Raw genomic sequence first — 17,111 nt, forward strand, 5'->3', positions numbered from 1 at the left:
GCACATAATAGCATAGCTGGGTTGGGGGAATCACTGTAAATGCAGAGACGGCTGAGACTCGGGCAGATGCTGTCTGCCCGTTTAACCCACTGGCTGCACAGCACTGAAATCCAGACTTTCATATGCCAAGACATGTTTGCAAACGCTGTCCTAGAGGGCAGGCACCTGTGAATGACATGGCAAAGGGCTGCAACTGCACCTGGGCTGGCCTGTGCAATGCAGAACATTTCGGGCACTAAGATGACAGCAGCACACTGGAAGTGGGTTGCAAAGAGCCCCAAGACAGCTCCAAACCTGCATCATGCTTTTCCTCAGCCTCTGCACAAACCACCAGGTCACAGGTTAGGCACCCTCTTGAAGCCAGCCGAGGGACCTGTGCGGGGCCAGGGAGAGAGCCACATGGCTTGTCTCCTGTCTGAGCGCTGTGCTCTAAAGAAAAAGGTCCTGCGTTCCAGTCCTGCCACTTCCTAGTGCCCAAGCTGAAAAACAGAAGAGCCCTGTCCCTACTCCTGTCCTGCTACTGCTCCCCTCTCTGCAGGGTGTGCACAGAGTCACTTGGTTTTTGCCTCGGGACAAAGCCAAGTCCAGCACTGTGCACAAGCACCGGGCGCTGCAGCTACAAAACTGTCACCACTGCTGAGGCACCAGCCTGTTCCCAGCAGCTCTCAGCAGCCGGCTGCCACCTGTTCAACTGCTCCATTCGGCTGCAGGCTGAATCTCCCCACTTGTGTTTCTATCTAGGCCTGTCTGGGCTTCAGTGCTGCAAGCAGTGACTACTTCAGCACGTTACATTCAGTGCCCCCACAGCAGCACTCACTGGCACTTCAGCGGCTTGTGTGCGAGAGAAGGAGCACCTGTTCTCTCCTGGAACAAAGTGATTGATCGTGGCTATCTTGGCAGAGGGCCGGCATTCCTCACCGCACTGAAATGGACTGAAAAACTAAACAATCCAGCAAGCATTTATACAAAGACAACGGCAGTGGCCAGTGGACATGTATGGTCTTAGAACTCTTTTATTGTTCACAGTGTCACCTCCTATGGAAATCAAACGTTTGAACTACCCCTCTTCTCTAAAACAGCAACCCCCACCTAACAAGGAATGCATACGTCTGCTTCCTCTTACTCAGCAGCTCCAAAAAGGTGCATGAGTGGTGGAGAAAAACCACTGCATTTCTCCAGCAGACATGCCCCAAAACCATACACAACTTAGAAACAGCCAGTGGAAAGGCCTCGATCCTGTGCCCAGAACTCACGTGGCATCACAGAGCTGGCAGCCGCTACCCAGGAGACTCTTCTGATGATGCTGGTGTCCTTATCTGCCAGGGTTGTGGTGGGCATCATTCTTCATTTGGAAGAAACCCCTTCACTCTGTCCAACTTATCCAGCACCTCGCTGTAGAGACCGACCATCTGGAGGACACAACCATCAACAGACCTCTGAGCACAGAAAGAAGCAAAAAGCTCAGGCACTCAGGAAAGAAGAGTTGTGCGAGGAGCGGGGAAACTACAGCCTGTTCCAGATTGGAAATCCATGCTGCTTTATGCAGTCTGTGACAATTAAAGCCTGCTGCTTTAGAGACAGTCACTCTGATGCTGCACCCACTTGTGTCAGTGCATCTGTGCAGAGACAAGGTGCTTCTTTCCCCATAGCTCACAGGTGCATCTGCTCTGGAGGGCCTCACTGGTGTAACTCCCAGTCCCTAAATCAACCAGCCCCTGCCTGAAGCCACTGTGGGGCTGCACATAATGTCTGACTGTATGTACCAACTAGGACAGTTCCTGCTGCAGCAAGGACAGCTCTATGGGTGTCAGGCCCAAGCAGAAGCATAGCAGCCCAGAAAAGGTTGGTCATATGTGAAGGGCAAAGAACAGCCATGTTCCTCTGTGCAGAGATGCCGGCACGGCAGAAGCAGGCCTGGTCTCTGTCTGGCAGCTGTGCTGGTTTCACTAGGCGTGGGTTGTTTGAAATGATCTTAGTCACGTCTGTCACTTGCTATTGCAGCCAGATTTAAGCCAGTGTAAGAGTGCCTGCACCAGCAGTGCTCACACTGCCCTTCCTAAGCCACAATTATTAAAGGGTTGAGGGTTTCTAACTGAGAGCCTTGGGCATGTCCTTCTTGCGTCATGAAAATGCAGCACAGCTCTGCACTGTGGCTTTTCCTCTTGAACTGGACTGTGTTTGCCATGATCCACAGAGGCTGCATAGGCTGCAGCAGTGGTGCTTGGTTATCGCTGAGTGCTTGGTCATGCAGCTCCTGAGGCAGTCAGGACTGAGCATCCCTTGACTACAGTAACGCTGGCTTAATTAAAGCAACGTGACATTGCACCTTAAGAAAAACATGCCAATTCTGTGTTTCAAAGAGCCCTATGCTTTCCTCTCAACTGTTCAGTGTCTGCACTCAGTGCAGAACAGCCTCCCCACCCATCACTTCCAGGTAGAGATGCGGTGCCTCTCATGAGTGTGAGGGTAGGAAGCGAGCAGTATTTCTCACAGCTGCCCTGCTATGGCTAGAAAGCACTCATTAGCAGGCTGAAATGCTCAGATAGGTGATGGGCAATTTTCTTAGAACTGGAGAGGCTTTGGGAAGCAGGCTCCCAGTCTCAGCTGGCAGGCAGCGGTTGGGGGAAAGGGCTGTTGTGTCAAGCTCAAACTGCGTCCTTCAGGGACCTGTACTGTGGGACCAGAAGGGACACTGCCGTCCTGTAGCACACTGCCAGAGAAGGCATTTTCACGCATCTTCTTTGCCCAAACTCCCTCCCCAGATCAGTTTCTGGCCTTCCAGAGAAATGCAAGACTCCTCATGCTGAGGATAACGCATGGCCACACAAACCGCCTGTGCCAGAGCAGAGGACAGCTGTCCTTACGGACGTGGTGGTGTGCCTGCAGAGCATCACCTGAGCAGGCAGCCACAGCACAGCCTCCACGGCATGACCAGGGTGGGACCCTGAGGCACGGCCAAGCAGGCAGGCTGCTTGGACAAGAGGTGTGCAGAGACCAATGCTTCTTCAGAGACAGCCAAGCCCAACACAACCGCTGAGTGGCCATCTGCACAGGATGACCAGGACTTCCAGCTCTTCTTTGTGCCTAAACCCCCCATCCATCACTGCTCCACCTCCCCTTGGGTTTGAGAGCTGGGGCAGCCGCTCTGAATCATACTGCCAGGCTTACATACATAAAGCCCTTGCTGTTAAGCAGCGAGACCCAGACCTGCAAAGGTATTTAGGTGCCTCATCTATCCATTATACTCTGTGGAAGTTAGGTGCCTAAATGCTCTTGAGAATCTGGGCCTCTGCCTCCTTCAGCTTGTCCAGTCCTTTTGGAAAAGCTCTTTCCACAACACCCTCGTCCTTCTGCAGCTCAGCTCTGCCTTACGCTTGCACTCACTTACATTGCTCTCATAGCTGCTCTTCAGGGATCCCAAGTGATGGAGGAAGCGCATTCCCAGCCCACACCACTGCTCGGCTTCCTTGTATTTACCACTGCTGTACTGAAATATCCCTGTATTCCAGGCTTTGGTCATCAGCCAAAGGGTCTCCACCTCAGGGTAATTGTCCTGAAGAAGCGAGAGAAAGAAGCAAGGAGGAGAATTAGGAGAGCTTTCACTACAAGCCTGCCTGAAGCAGTTACCTGAGCTCCCTTCCCTTGGACAGCCAAATGCCAGAATGCCCCATAGCTCACCACTCATCCACACCACATCCAAGCTGCTGGCTGCCAGCACGGAGGCAGAAGGCTTTATTTGTGCACTGCTAGCACACACCCTGGGAGAAGGACTTGACAAGAGACCTGCAATGTACCTGCGCTGAATACGCAGTAGGGTATTTGGCGGGGGCTGGCAGGGGTGAGGCCGCATGCTTCAAATCCTTTGCAGAAGGAAAGAAAATTTCACTCTTGACTAAGGGATTTTCCAGCTTTGGAGGACACTGTGAAACAGGGTGCTGGCTTCATTGATGCTGAACAAGGAGAATATTGTGCAATTTGTTTTCACTCATGGAACTGTAAGGACAAATCCTGAGTCAGTTCCTCAGTTTCAGCTGTCTGCCCTGTCCAAGAAATACTTCAGGTCTGCTGGGAAAGGACAGACAGGGGGGGCTGACAAGGCCTGAGCTAAAGAAAGACTTCACTCTCCAGTAGACCAGTCCCCATGGAAACACGACACAAAAGACTAAAGGCAGTGCAGCGAGGATAGACAGCAGGGAGACCTAGTTGCAGGTCATTTAAAAATACAGTAAGTTAATAAACACACAAAGAAATTTAACAAACAGAGCTGACTCAAAAGCAACACTGCAAGCCAAATTTCACCCAGCTTCAAACTGATCTGGCATGACAAGCTGCATCTGCAAAGGCAGATGGTGCTTTGAGAACAGGAGAGGAATACTCTGGCTCTGGAAATGTCTAAAGCCCTGAAAATTTGGCCTTAGGAGTCCAAGAAGCCCCTTGACAAGCACATAGGAAATTCACAGCCATCTAAAAAGCTGGTGGCTTTGAGGTACTCACGCAGCATCCATCTGCAAAAATGTCTGACCTGCATCAGAGCCACAGTGCTCTCAGGTGAGTCTGATGACTGCTCTCATTCTGGTGAGGATTTTTAAGGGCACTCAAGATCATGCCCAATCTCTTGTTTTTCTGTTCAACTTACTGTGCTGCTTACAGTGCTCAGCGCGTCTTCAAAGTAACCCCATGCCTCTTCCAGTACACAAGCATCTGCATCTATCACTCCAGATGGCAGAGAAAGGTGAATCAAACTGTGCAAACATTTGCTGGGAATAAAAGCAGACCAAAAGAGGAAACGTATTCAGTGCCATATGAAAAACACATCTTTGATTGATCTGTAAAGCAACCGTGAACAGAACAAATAGCTGAGTTTTGACATCAGCAACACTACAAGCCATCTCTATGGTTACCAATCTGGCGTCTGCGCTCCACTGCGATGCACCCTACCCAATCCTGAAAGCAAAAAGAGATTCTCCGGTGTCTGATCTCATCTCTGCTGCCTATGTGGGGTGGGTGGGGGCACATCAGAGGGAGCAACTGCTGGTCTATGACTAGTTTTTGAGGCTCCAGGGTAATACAGCTAAGTAAATAATGTATTTTTAGGCGATGCCACAACTGAAAGCAAGGGAAGAGCTACTCCAGCCTACCACAGGGGAATAACCATATAGGGTCCTGCCTGTCTTGCTGTCCTTTAAAATGAAGGAAAACAGCAACACCCATGCACGGTGAAGCTGTTTTTCCTCCTCAGTGAGAAGGGAAAAGGCAGCTTCTCGATGGTAACTCAACCTGGAGATTGGCAGTGAGCAACTCAGAGCACTGCCAGGCAGTTCAGGATGGGGATTCCACTTACAGGGACACGTGCAGGGCACGTATACCAGGAGGTATTTCAGATTTCATATGCAGCAGCTACTACTTGTCTTCAAGAGGAGGTTGGATAAGCATCTAGCTGGGGTCATCTAGACCCAGCACTCTTTCCTGCCTATGCAGGGGGTCGGACTCGATGATCTATTGAGGTCCCTTCCGACCCTAACATCTATGAATCTATGAATCTATGAAGCCAGGGGCTCAGTAGCACCATGCCATGCATGTGTGGGGTCTTCTTTTGGCAATCCCTCACAGTCAAGGATGATTGCTTTCCATGATTGTCTTATCTGTGGGTCGGAAGATGGCTGACAATGCCAATCTGGGACACACAGACTCTGTTGCAAGTCAGGCACGTGTTTCCATGCAGGGTGGGTGGCTCTGGATTCTTGATGCAAAGTGGTATGACAACTAACTCCCAGCACATGAAGCCTTCCTCCAAGCTCAGATTTTTTTCCACAGCTCACGTGCTGCAGAGTGACTTCTGGAAAGCAGTCTCATCAAAGGATAAAGCCAGAGTGGTAACTTGTTCCTATTTCTACCCAATATTCCTCATCAAAGGCTTAATCTCCACTGCGAATGTCAGTCATGTTAGGAAGCGAGTTACCTAAACAGACTTTAACAACCACAGTGATACTTGCTGCTATTGCATTATCCATCTGCAGTAGCAAATTTTGGGCCCTGGCTGTTTTGTAGTGGCAGACAATTCAGTGACATGGAGTTAAGAGATTTTCTATGGTAATTGACTGATTTATAAAATGGGTGCAAACTCTGCTCCTCTTGAGCTGAAGTGGCCAAAACTGCAACTACCTCAAGCATTTCATTGTTGCCCTGCCACCAACCAGAAGCTCCTGGCTTACATCTTGCCTCAAATGTACTTGTGATTTCAGTGAGAGTAAGGCATAAAAAACCTTTACAAATTCAGCACAGCCTGTCCTCTCCTACCAAGGTCCACAGCTTTTTTCATTTCTTTTTTTTTTTTTTTTTTCTTGAAATCTGGAACATCTTTAGTCCGAAGCGTATCATCCTGAACTGCATGATCTAACACGGAGGGGCAGGCATCATCTCTCCAACAACTAAGGAACCACTGATAGGTCTGAATGGAACCAGCCACTTGTCAGTCCCCTTCCAAGAGCCTCTTGGGCTAATCACAACCAGCTGCCTTCACCTAGGCTACCAGTCAAATGGCATTTAGCAACATGTTAAGAGACTTCAGCCTATTACCATAGTTACCATATTTTCTTATAAGACTAGATCCCAATCTAGACAAAGCTAAATGGGAGATTCCCGCTCTGCCTGCTGTAGGTCTGCAGCACAGGAACCAGACCTCCCCAGGTAGCATCACAGTGCTGAGTGCAACCTACCCACTGAACACACAGGCTTAATCACTCAATCGTCAGTATTTCCTATAATCCCCACGTGTCCCAAATTACAGACGTTCTCCCACAATTCACTGGGACATAAATAAGCAGCAGTGCACGTTCCCAAAGCACCAAGAGCTATGAGATGCACCTTCGACATGTACGGTGAATGCAGCAAAAGTGAGAACACCATCACTTGACTGTGGCAACTCATTAAGCTAACCCACCTGCTGATCACCAGAGCTGGCTCTGCCAGCATAAGGTGTGCGGAGGGCCTAAGCCTGAACCCCTTGGTAATGCAAACACCTTCTCTGAAGTCAGAATAAACAAAGAGACAATCACTGTGCTTGATGTTCCTAATTCAGTACTGAAGGCAGTGCCAGGTACCTCACAGGCATAGTAAAAACAGGTCTCAATCTTACAAGACTAAAAGTAGAGAGACCAGGGAAAGGGATCTACCATGCAGTTACAATGACTGAGTCCCATCTGTCTTTCTTCCTGCCAGACCCTTGTGAATATGGTCTGACACGCATCCAAGATAAGCAATGGCCGGCTGCTCAGCACATTCCCAGCCTCGAGCAGACACAGCAATTCCTGTGACCACTCACCTGATTCTCACACCATCCACAGCTTCTTGTTTCTTATGTATGGTCAGCGCGGTCTTGAGGGCCTTCTTGCACACGGAAGGATAATGAGCTGGCGGCTCCATTGCTAAAGCTTGGAAAACAAAAGGATACAGAAAAGTAGAGAAAGCACCAAAGCCAGACCTCTGTCACAAGCCACTGCAAAGCTACAATAGCCTCCCTTACGATAAATGAAGCAACATGGAAACTGTTCCTGTCCCAGAGGCCTGATCTGTGCTGATGATTGCAGGTGCAGGGCACAAGACAGATAGTTTTACCAAGTTCTGGTCATAAGCAAGATCAATGATTGTTGCAGAGCTTAAGAAAACAGGTTAAATAATTAAATGAGTGCTCCCACGACAATCTGCTTCTGCAGCCACACACAAAATATCAGAGGGTCCAACAAATAAGATCAACTCTCTGTTGCTCTTGTTGCATGTATTTGACAACTCAGGACAGCACAGGACCAGATTCACAAGGGGAACAACATTTAGGTGCCCAAAGCCAGGCCCCTTAAGAGTTAGGCCCCTAAGTTGAGGCTGGAGGGAGATGCCCGTCTCCACTTGGCATCATCAGCCATGAGCCTTGCTCCAAAGGTACACACTAACCATCCCAGGATAGTACTCTCTTTCTAACAAGAAAAAAATGAAAAGGCGTTGCCCCCATAAAGCAGCTGGGATTGGGACATCTGCCTGAGCTATGGGAAACTGAGTTTCACATTCTTCCTCTGCCTCCTCCAAAGGTTTCCCATCTCCAAGAGCATCCCGACCGCTGGTTACAGGGTATTCTAAGGCAAGCCTTCCTCAGCCTCTTTTCTGAAGCTGCTGTCCTTCGTATCAACACTCAGTCAGGCCGACTCCGTGGCCTGCAGGCTGGCACACTCACCTGGGAGATGCACGTTCCAGTCCCTGTTACAATGAACAGCTTCAGCAGGGGGATTCCAAAAGCCCCACCTGGGAATGCCCATGAAGCAGCTCCTTGAGCACTCTGCTAGCAGGGAAGAGACCTGGGGTCAAAGCACTGCCCTAAGTTATGCAAAGGGGACTGGAGCTTGGTTCTCCAAGTCCAGATGCCCGGTTATGAAGTGCTGGCATGAGCACCTTGCTGCATCCAGACCAGTGATTTATCATTGTGGCTCTAAATTTCTTTCACCTTCCTCACAGCTCATTCCAGATGCTCAGTCTAGAGAAGCAGTGGCTGGAGGCTTCTGGTGATGCCATGGTGAACGACAGAAAGTTCATTCATCAGCTGCTCCACAACTTTAATCTTCACGAGGCTGAATGTCTGTCTTAAGGGTTTGCACTAACTCAACCACAAATTGTTCGACTGGATGCAGACATCTTCTGGCCTGTGTTAGGCCCTAATGTTCCCTTCTTACCTTATAATCTAGGGAAAGGTCTCAGGTTCCTGAGATAAAAGGAGTCCCTTAGGACAGTGTCACCCCCATGTACGGCACTCAGTCCTGACACATCCAAATACAAAGATTTCTGGCTACTCCTGAGTCCCCAAATACCTCCCCACCCAAGACAAGTTACATCCAGATTTTACTCAGATTTTCCAAAGGTGGAGCACAAGAGATCCTACCCACTACAAATGAAAACATAAAACACAACCATGACCAAATTCTTTAAAATGACTCTAAGAATTGTGAAAGAACAAGCACGGCCCTTACAAGCAATGGTTTCCAGCGTCTTGCTCTCTACTTGCGGCAGGTCCCACACAGATTCCAGAAGGCTCTCCAGGGCTGGATCATTCAGTTTGGCTCTTGCTTCGAACTCATAAAGGAGCAGCAATGTGTCAGTTGGGTCTTTGGAGAAATCTCCTAGAGGAGAGACAGCACTGCCTATAATTACTTATTTCATTAAAGCCAGCTGACGAAACTGAAAGGGACAGCTTCGCCTTTGGTTCACACAAGAGCCCTAAATCGAGGCACCAGAACTTAGTATGAAGGAACATAAACTATGTGGTTTACAGGTCATGTGGAGCTACATGAATATTTGTAATACATAGACTAAACTCCTGAAGTCTTTTTCAGCATAACGCAGGGTGGATTTTTTGGGAACCCGGTTGTCTGTAGCTGTTTCAAAGTTCAGAGCAGAAATCTCAAGTGGATAATCCTCAGGAAGTTGCCAAGTGCACAACCATTTCCCAGGCAGAAAACGCCTTACTGACAGATAAGTGACATTTAATTTTGATATGCTGACAGGATGTGATTGTGAAACAGGTTCTTTCATGCTTTAACAAAAGGAAGAACTTTGATAAATGGATCCTGTCCTAAAAGATGCATGTACCAATCTCATAAACAGCAGATTTTTTACCCAAGATTAAACGTTAAGCAGTACAGTTCTTCCACTTGTGAAATGGGTATTGGAGTAGGCATGAGTGAGTGATGGCCTTTAAACAAGGGCTCTCTAACTACTGCTCCTAAGGAAAACGTTGTTCTTAAGTAGGGAAATGGGTCAGAAATGTCCTTCTACATTAAAAATGTCATCATCTGTCAGAGAGTTCATAGCTTACACAACATGTTGCGCTGAGCAAATTAATGACAGCTTCAAAATACTGTTCTACATTTTATAATAGCAAAAAGGCCTCTAAATAGTAAGAAAAGGGAAGTGAGAGGAAAGCTAGCAGCACCTTCCTTAGACTTTGTTGCCAGGATACCACAACCTTATGAAGAAAACTGAAAAATAGATTGCTGTTTGCATATTTAATGAAATTAGACTGAAGATGTATCTAACAGCAGCACAGAGCAGAGGACAGGAAACATCCTTCCTGGCTGGGACAGGCAGCACAGTGTTGGTGGTGAGATTACCCACCCTACATGGCCCTCCAGAACTATTCAGACATGGCATCCTGCTTGATCCCCTGCTCATCAGCATGGCATTTCCCAGCACAGGGCCTCATTAGGCCTGGCAGCAGGCCCTGCCCTGTGGGCAAGTAAGATTATAGCAGTGCTCCTGGGGGCTATACAATGAATTCAAAACTCAGAATAGCAGTACTGTGAAGATGGACAAAAGTCTCCAGAACAAACATGCCCACGTCCCTTTGGAGAGGTTTTCCTTCAATCAAAGGGAGAGCGGTCACCATCCCAGGGGTAACACGGTTGCTAGCACTGGCCACAGATCTGAGTGCATTTGTGGGGTTTTTTTAAATGTGATCTAATCTTTCCCTTCTGCAAAAGGCTGTTCTGCCATCAGTTCTAATCACTCTCATTTCACTCACTCCAGAACTGGCTGCTAGCTTCAAGGATCTCTCATCCCTCCAGAGCAGGGCTCTGAGACAGAAGCAGGGCTGCAGCCTTCAGTGAAAGGCTGCCTGAGTCATCCGAGCGCGCTCCTGTCCGTCCCTAGACCACAGCTTTCTGTATGCCAATGAACCACTTACACACAGCACAAAACCCCACCGAGGGAACACGCACACGCGGGCACGTACCTGCTCTCACAGCTCTCTACTGGCTTTCCTTCAACCTCCGTCTCCAATTCAAGCTTCTTACCTGCCTGGAAGGGCCAACACAATCCCCCTTGGCTGCATTTCAGATTTTCAGCCTCACTGGGAACGCTCCTCTCTCATCCTTTTCCAACTCTATCACTCTTTTTTCTTTCCTCTATGCCTGAAAAACACTCCTAACATCACCACACTAGGCATCCTCCATCTAATCACCCAATCCCTATCCTAAAATTCACTTCTGACACAGCACAGCACTCTACCCATAGAGGCGAGCTGTACCACCACACGCTTGCAGCTAGCAACATGTACAAATGGGAATTGTGCCTTTAGTTTTCCTCTGGTTCCTAGCACAGTTTGTGGCGTTATTCTGCTCCTTCACTGAGGATGAATTCCAAGAGACAGGGCCCAAATGCTGTTGTTCTGCACAAGGTGCAGCACAGAGATTGTATATGCATTATTTTGGGATGCTTTGAACAGAAATGGTCCTGCCTTGAGCAGGGCGCTGGGCTAGATGATGTCATGAGATCCCTTCCAACCCTACTTTTCTAGGATTTATTTCTTTTCTACACCATCCTCTTCAGAAAAGGCTCAAGGCTGTTTACAGTAAAGAGAAATCATAAAATTAATAAGGAGAAGCAGTAGCATTTTCAAGCCAAGGAAGATACTCCACCTACTGAGTTGAATTCTCTTCCTCCTGCTGCTTCTTTCTGAGGTTTAGCTATGATGCAGAATCACCTGATCTCCACTAAGCTTTCTGCAGACTCTCTCCAGAACAAGCATAATAATAATAATAATAATAATAATAATACCACCTAGCATTTAAGTAGTGCATGCTCACAGCACTTTGCACCAATGAATAAATATCACCATCACTATTTTACAGATGGGAAACTAAAGCAAGAAGTGATGGATCCAAGCTCACACAGTAAGTCAGCAATGGAATAGACTATCTGGGGAAGCATGTAATCTCCATCATTGGAGGCTTTCAAGAAGAGACTGGAGTAGCAATCCATAGGAAATGATACAGCCTCATGGAATCATAGAGAAGTACGGCTGGCAGGGACCTCCAGGGGCAGGATCAACCCCCTGTCTGAGGCACGATCAGCCCTATCCAAACCATCCTATACAATCCATAATCTAAACTCTACATAACACGACCCTCAACTCTGGCCAACACAGACCTAACACCCTAACCTACCACGGGTAAAGCAGGGGAGCCATGGCAGCCAACATCCTGCTTCTATGAAATGTTGACAATATATGCTTAAGATATGTCAGGTAGATGCCAGGCCTCTGCTACGGAAGGTATAACCTCCCACAGTCCACACCAGTCTGACCATGGGGTACAATTCCTTCCCGACTCTGACAGTGATCAGTCTGACCCTGAGCAGAGGGGTAAGACCATCTAGCCAGGAGCCTCCACCTTTGGTCCCAGCAGGAGCATTGGCACACCCCAGTCAAAGTCCCCAACCTTGGCTGTAGCCAAGACCCAATGCCTCTGAGAGCAACTTAAAAACACCCTGACACATGTAGCAGAAAGGGGAGGGCAAGAGCAACCAGCAAAGCACAGAACTATGGGAAATCCCCATGGTAGGACATAGGCATCACTACACCTAGATCCTCCCCAACCAGTGGCTGTCCAACCTCTTCTTAAACACCTCCAGTGATAGAAAGTCCACAGCTTCCCCGGCATCTAGTCCAATGCTTCACTATTCTCACAGTGAAGAATTTTTTTCCATATATCCAATCTAAACTTATCTTCAGCACCTTCAAGCCACTGGTCTGCATCCTCCTCTCTGCAGCAAGAGAGAAAAGGTGCTTGCCCTCCTCTCTATGACAGCCCTTCAAGTATTTGAAGACTGATGTTATGTCCCCTCTTAAGTGCCTTTTCTACAAGCTGAACATACCCAGCTCCTTCAGCCTCTCCTCAAAGGATTCACCTTCCAAACCTTTGATCATCTTTGTTGCTGCCTCTGGACCCTTTCAACTTCTTCATATCCTTTTTAAAATGTGGAGCCCAGAACTGTGCACTGTATCCAGATGAGGCCTAAACAATGCCAAGCAGAGAGCCATGGTCACCTCCCATGTCCTGCACCTGATGCTTCTATTGATGCAGCCCAAAACCACATTTACCATTTGTGTGGCTGCGTCATACTGCAAATCCCTATTCAGTCTGTGATCTACCAAGACTCCCAAGTCCTTTTCCACAGAGCTGCCATCCATCCAGGTGTCCCCCATTTTGTATTTGTGTTTTTGCTTATTCTTGCCACAATGCAACACCTTGCATTTGCCCACACTGAACTTCATCCTGTTAGCTCCAGCCCAACTTTCCAATGTGTCAAGATCCGTCTGAACTGCGCTCACATCCTCCAACGTGTTCACAATCCTTCCCAGTTTTGTGTCATCCACAAGCTTGCTCAAGAAATTTCCTAGGCCAAGATCCAAATCGTTAATAGACACGTTGAATGGCACCAGGCCAAGGACAGGCCCCTGTGGGACTCCACTTGAAACCGCCTACCGTTCTGGCATGGACCATTAATAATTACCCTTTGCTTGCAGCTATTGAGCCAATTATCTATGAACCTTGTAGTAGTTTTGTCCAGCCCACATTTCTCCAGTTTGTTTGTGAGAAGGTCATGCGGGACCTTGTCAAAAGCTTGGCTGAAGTCCAGATGCAAGATATCCACAGCATGCCCTTCATCCACCCAAGCAGCTCCTTTGTCCAAGAAGATCGGGTTTGTCTGACATGATTTGTTTTTCATAAGTCCACGCTGGCTGCTTGTGATCAGCCTTTCCTCCTACAGATGCTTCCTTAGGATCTGCTCCAGTAATTTCCCAGGTATTGAGGTGAGGCCAACTAGTCTGTAGTTCCCCAGGTCCTCCTCCTTGCCTCTTTGGGTTTTTTTGGGGCGTTTTTTTGTTTTTTTTAGAGAGGGGCATCATGATGGCCCTTTTCCAGTCCTCTAGTAATCTGGCCCATCTCCCAGGACTGCATGAAGATCACTGCCAAGGCTCAGAGATTTCCTCTGCCAGTTCCTTTAGTACCCTAGAATGAAGTTCAGCTGCCCTGGTGACTTGAATTCATCCAGATCCAAAAAAGCACTCCTGGAGTGTGCTGTGAAGAGCAACAACTGGAAACTCAGGAGATCCCAAATATGCCTTGCTTGGAGATCAGGAGAAATGCTCCACAGTCCAGAGGAGGCAGAAACCGGAGAATTAAGCAGGACTCTACAACTGGCTTGGCTCTGATGGATTAAAGGAGCTGGGATAAGTTTATGGAGGGGAATTCTGGCTTTCCATTGAGGGTGGGTCACATGTGGAGTTGTGTCCCCAGGCTGCAGTGCAGAGTGGAGGGTGTTTGGTTTTCCCAGGTTTTCTGGGCTTTGTTGTTTGCCGCATGGGACCAAGAAGAAATGTTTCTCTTGTTGCTAAAAATGTCATGGGGCTTATTCCACCTTCCTCAGAAGTACTGGTTGCTGGCTACAGATAAGGATGGAGATTTTCACTGGGGTGTGTCAATGGTCCTGTTGTTCATTTTGCGCGCGCGCGTGTGTGTGTGTGTGTGTCCACATGCACGTACACACACGTGTATGTATGTATGTATGTGATTTACATGCTGCTTTTCCCAACAAAGGCTTAGGGAGGCTTACAGCAAGGGAAACAGAACAACTTTAAAAGATAACTAAAGTAAATAAAACAAAATAACAGAGCAGAAACCCACTAAACAACAGCTGGACCCAATTCTGGTTACTAAATGCCAGCCCAAATAGAAAGGTCTTGCAGTGCTTTTGAAAAATGTCCAGCCTGAGGCTCTGGTGAGGCTCAAGAGGAAAGGGAGGGAGTTCCAATTCCAGTTCTGTTAGGATTGAAAAACCAGGAGGCTCCTGGCTAGAGGGTCTTGCCTGTCTGCTCAGCAGTGCAGTGCAGGGAGCAGAGGGCATCTGGGGCTACACTTGGGCACAGTGCAGCAGCAGGGGGCAGGGTGCCCACAGTGCAGCAGTGGGGGGGATGTCCATGCACGCACATGGTACAGCATTGGGGGGAATCACAGGCACAAAATTCAGTGGCAAGGGCAGCTGCACAGGTGTGCAATGCAGTGGTGGAGGTGGATATATAGTGCAGTGATGTGGGTGCCCATGCAGGTATGCAGTGCAGCACCAGGGGCAGACACATGGGTGTGCAATAGAGCAGTGGGGACATCTGTGCAGTGTGGAGTGGAGGCCTGTAGTTCACCCTGGTGTGACCTGTGTGGCCCTTGCTGGTGCAGCCTACAGGGAGTGGAAGTTAGACACCCCTGAGGTAGAAAGGGACAATCCTGCCATGAGCAGAGGGCTGGACTTGATGACTCCTGCATGATTCCAACACCTGAGCAGGGAGCAAGAAGCAAACGGGATTTCCTCTAACACAAAGCTGAGCTTGCAGACACTTCAACAGGGAAACTTCCAGTCAGTAGAGCAAAGCCTAGAGGACACTGCCCAGAGATGGTTTTAAAATGCAAACTACAACAGCCTAGTGGTCCCACTGTATTTCTGGGGTACCAATACTTACAACCATTTTGAATAGAAGCCTCAGCAGGAATCTGCCAAGTTGGAGAGTCTGAAGTAGAAAGCTGGCTATATTTCAGGGTAGTGCACGACCCATCAATTAGAGCACAGAAGAATATGACTGGGTTTTGTATGCCAGGAATGCCTGTCCTTGGCTGTGAAAGAATAATCTTGAAGACTTTCAGAGAAAAGAGGACATTTCAATGCACAACACCAAAAACCTATTCTTAAGGGCTCTTAGGCAAGAGGCATTAAACGGAAGGAGCCAAAATCAGCTGTGACAGAAGCAGGTAACATTCACAGTGTAGCAACTACAGTTCTGTGTATGCATGCTACCAAAAGATGTCATAGTGAACAATGCCACCAATTATTACAGCTTAATACACAGGATACCATTTTACTTCAGGCATCTGCGAGCTCAGACAAATGTTTGCTTTCTTGGTACAGCAAAAATTACACTGGAACCTAAGACTGGAAGGGACATCCTGGGTCAATGCTATTGCAGACAACCATATCACATAATCCCTTACGCAAACTGATCCAGCTCCATTTTAAATGTAATTAGGGGCTTTTTGCCCCCACCCCGCCCCATGCTTTTTTGGGAAGCTGTTTCAGAAAGTCATTCACTTGATGATTAGAAACCTCCTGTTAAATTTCCTCTTGGCCAGTTTATATACATTTGTTCTTGTGACAATGCTCTCCTTTAGCTTAAACAGTTCTTTCCTGGTGTTTACTTCTTGATGTATTTATGGACAGCAATGATATTTCCTCTCAATCTTCAGTTTGCAACACAAACTGGATCCAGCAAAGGATCCAAGAGTACAAAGACTGAGTTTGTACCTGTTGAGACACCTGAACCCAAAGCAATTAGTCAACCATGAATCAGTGAATTTGAAACCCGGGCCTTCCTAGGTGTGTAGCTATGACCATTGAACACTTGGCCTATTGTGCCACTAGTTAAACCAGGAAATCGGGGTCTCTTTTCTCCTGTTAAACGGAACAGTGCAGGAATCAGAGAATCATAGAATGGATCGTAGGAAGGCAGAGAATCATAGGAAGGCAGAGTGGACCTTGTTTTTGAAACCTGGGAATTTTTGTGCAGAGTCATCCTTTAGAACTCTGTTTGGTTTTAAATAAGATTAAGTGACATCCAGACAATGAAAAAGCAACAAGGATGCTTTGTGCTGTGGGTTTCTCCACAAGCAAATCTTTGTGCTGTGGGTTTCTCCAGTCTTTAAAACTGTACACCTGCTTCAATAGCCTTGAATGGGAGAGAATAGTTCACTACTATCCGCATTTTTCATTATCAAGGTGATAGGATGTTTAGAAATACCTTGATCTAAGAACTGTTACTCCAATATACTTGAAAGCATTTGCTTCTTTGCTTACCTGTTGGCTTCAGAGCTTTCCAGATATCCCTGCATGCCTGGATGTGCTGAAGAGCCTGAGTCAGAAGATCAATCTACTTTGCAAAATTAATACATTGTTTTTAGGTCATGTTTTTTGAAAGGCAACATGTATATTACTCTTACAGTGAAGTTCAGCAGAGGCCTCAAGAGTAAGTAGCTATATTATCAGTGGAGAATCAAGCTAATCCTAATGCACCATCTGCTCCCAGATTTCTTTTCCTCTTCTTTTTTTTAAAGATCTCTACACCTGAGTCAAAGCTTCAAGTTTCCTTCATGCTTTAAGGGTCTAGCAGTCTAGGCACAGAGAAGACAGACTTTGTTGGATGTGACTTATTTTAACCAGGAGCCACAAAACGTTGCTATCAAATGCTGCAA

The 17,111-nt window shown here is 47.6% G+C and overlaps 1 protein-coding gene across 3 annotated transcripts in view; it reads right to left on the reverse strand.

Annotated features, from left to right (window-relative positions):
- Window positions 1-995: 995 nt before the first annotated feature.
- The window catches only part of TEX11 (testis expressed 11), a 62,085-nt gene continuing 45,969 nt past the window's right edge, over window positions 996-17,111 (reverse strand). For 2 of the 3 annotated variants that reach the window (XM_059732940.1, XM_019492859.2), the window contains 6 exons: window positions 16,717-16,789; window positions 9,009-9,158; window positions 7,322-7,430; window positions 4,637-4,757; window positions 3,389-3,553; window positions 996-1,409 (listed from right to left, as the gene is read on the reverse strand). In XM_059732940.1, coding sequence (XP_059588923.1) covers window positions 1,338-1,409; window positions 3,389-3,553; window positions 4,637-4,757; window positions 7,322-7,430; window positions 9,009-9,158; window positions 16,717-16,789 — 690 coding nt within the window. In that variant the 3' untranslated portion in view covers window positions 996-1,337. The remainder of the gene's footprint in view (window positions 1,410-3,388; window positions 3,554-4,636; window positions 4,758-7,321; window positions 7,431-9,008; window positions 9,159-16,716; window positions 16,790-17,111) is intronic. The other variant, XM_059732939.1, reaches the window with a different exon arrangement.

The sequence above is a fragment of the Alligator mississippiensis genome, chromosome 8 (assembly GCF_030867095.1).
Source record: "Alligator mississippiensis isolate rAllMis1 chromosome 8, rAllMis1, whole genome shotgun sequence".
Classification (NCBI taxonomy): Eukaryota; Metazoa; Chordata; order Crocodylia; family Alligatoridae; genus Alligator; species Alligator mississippiensis.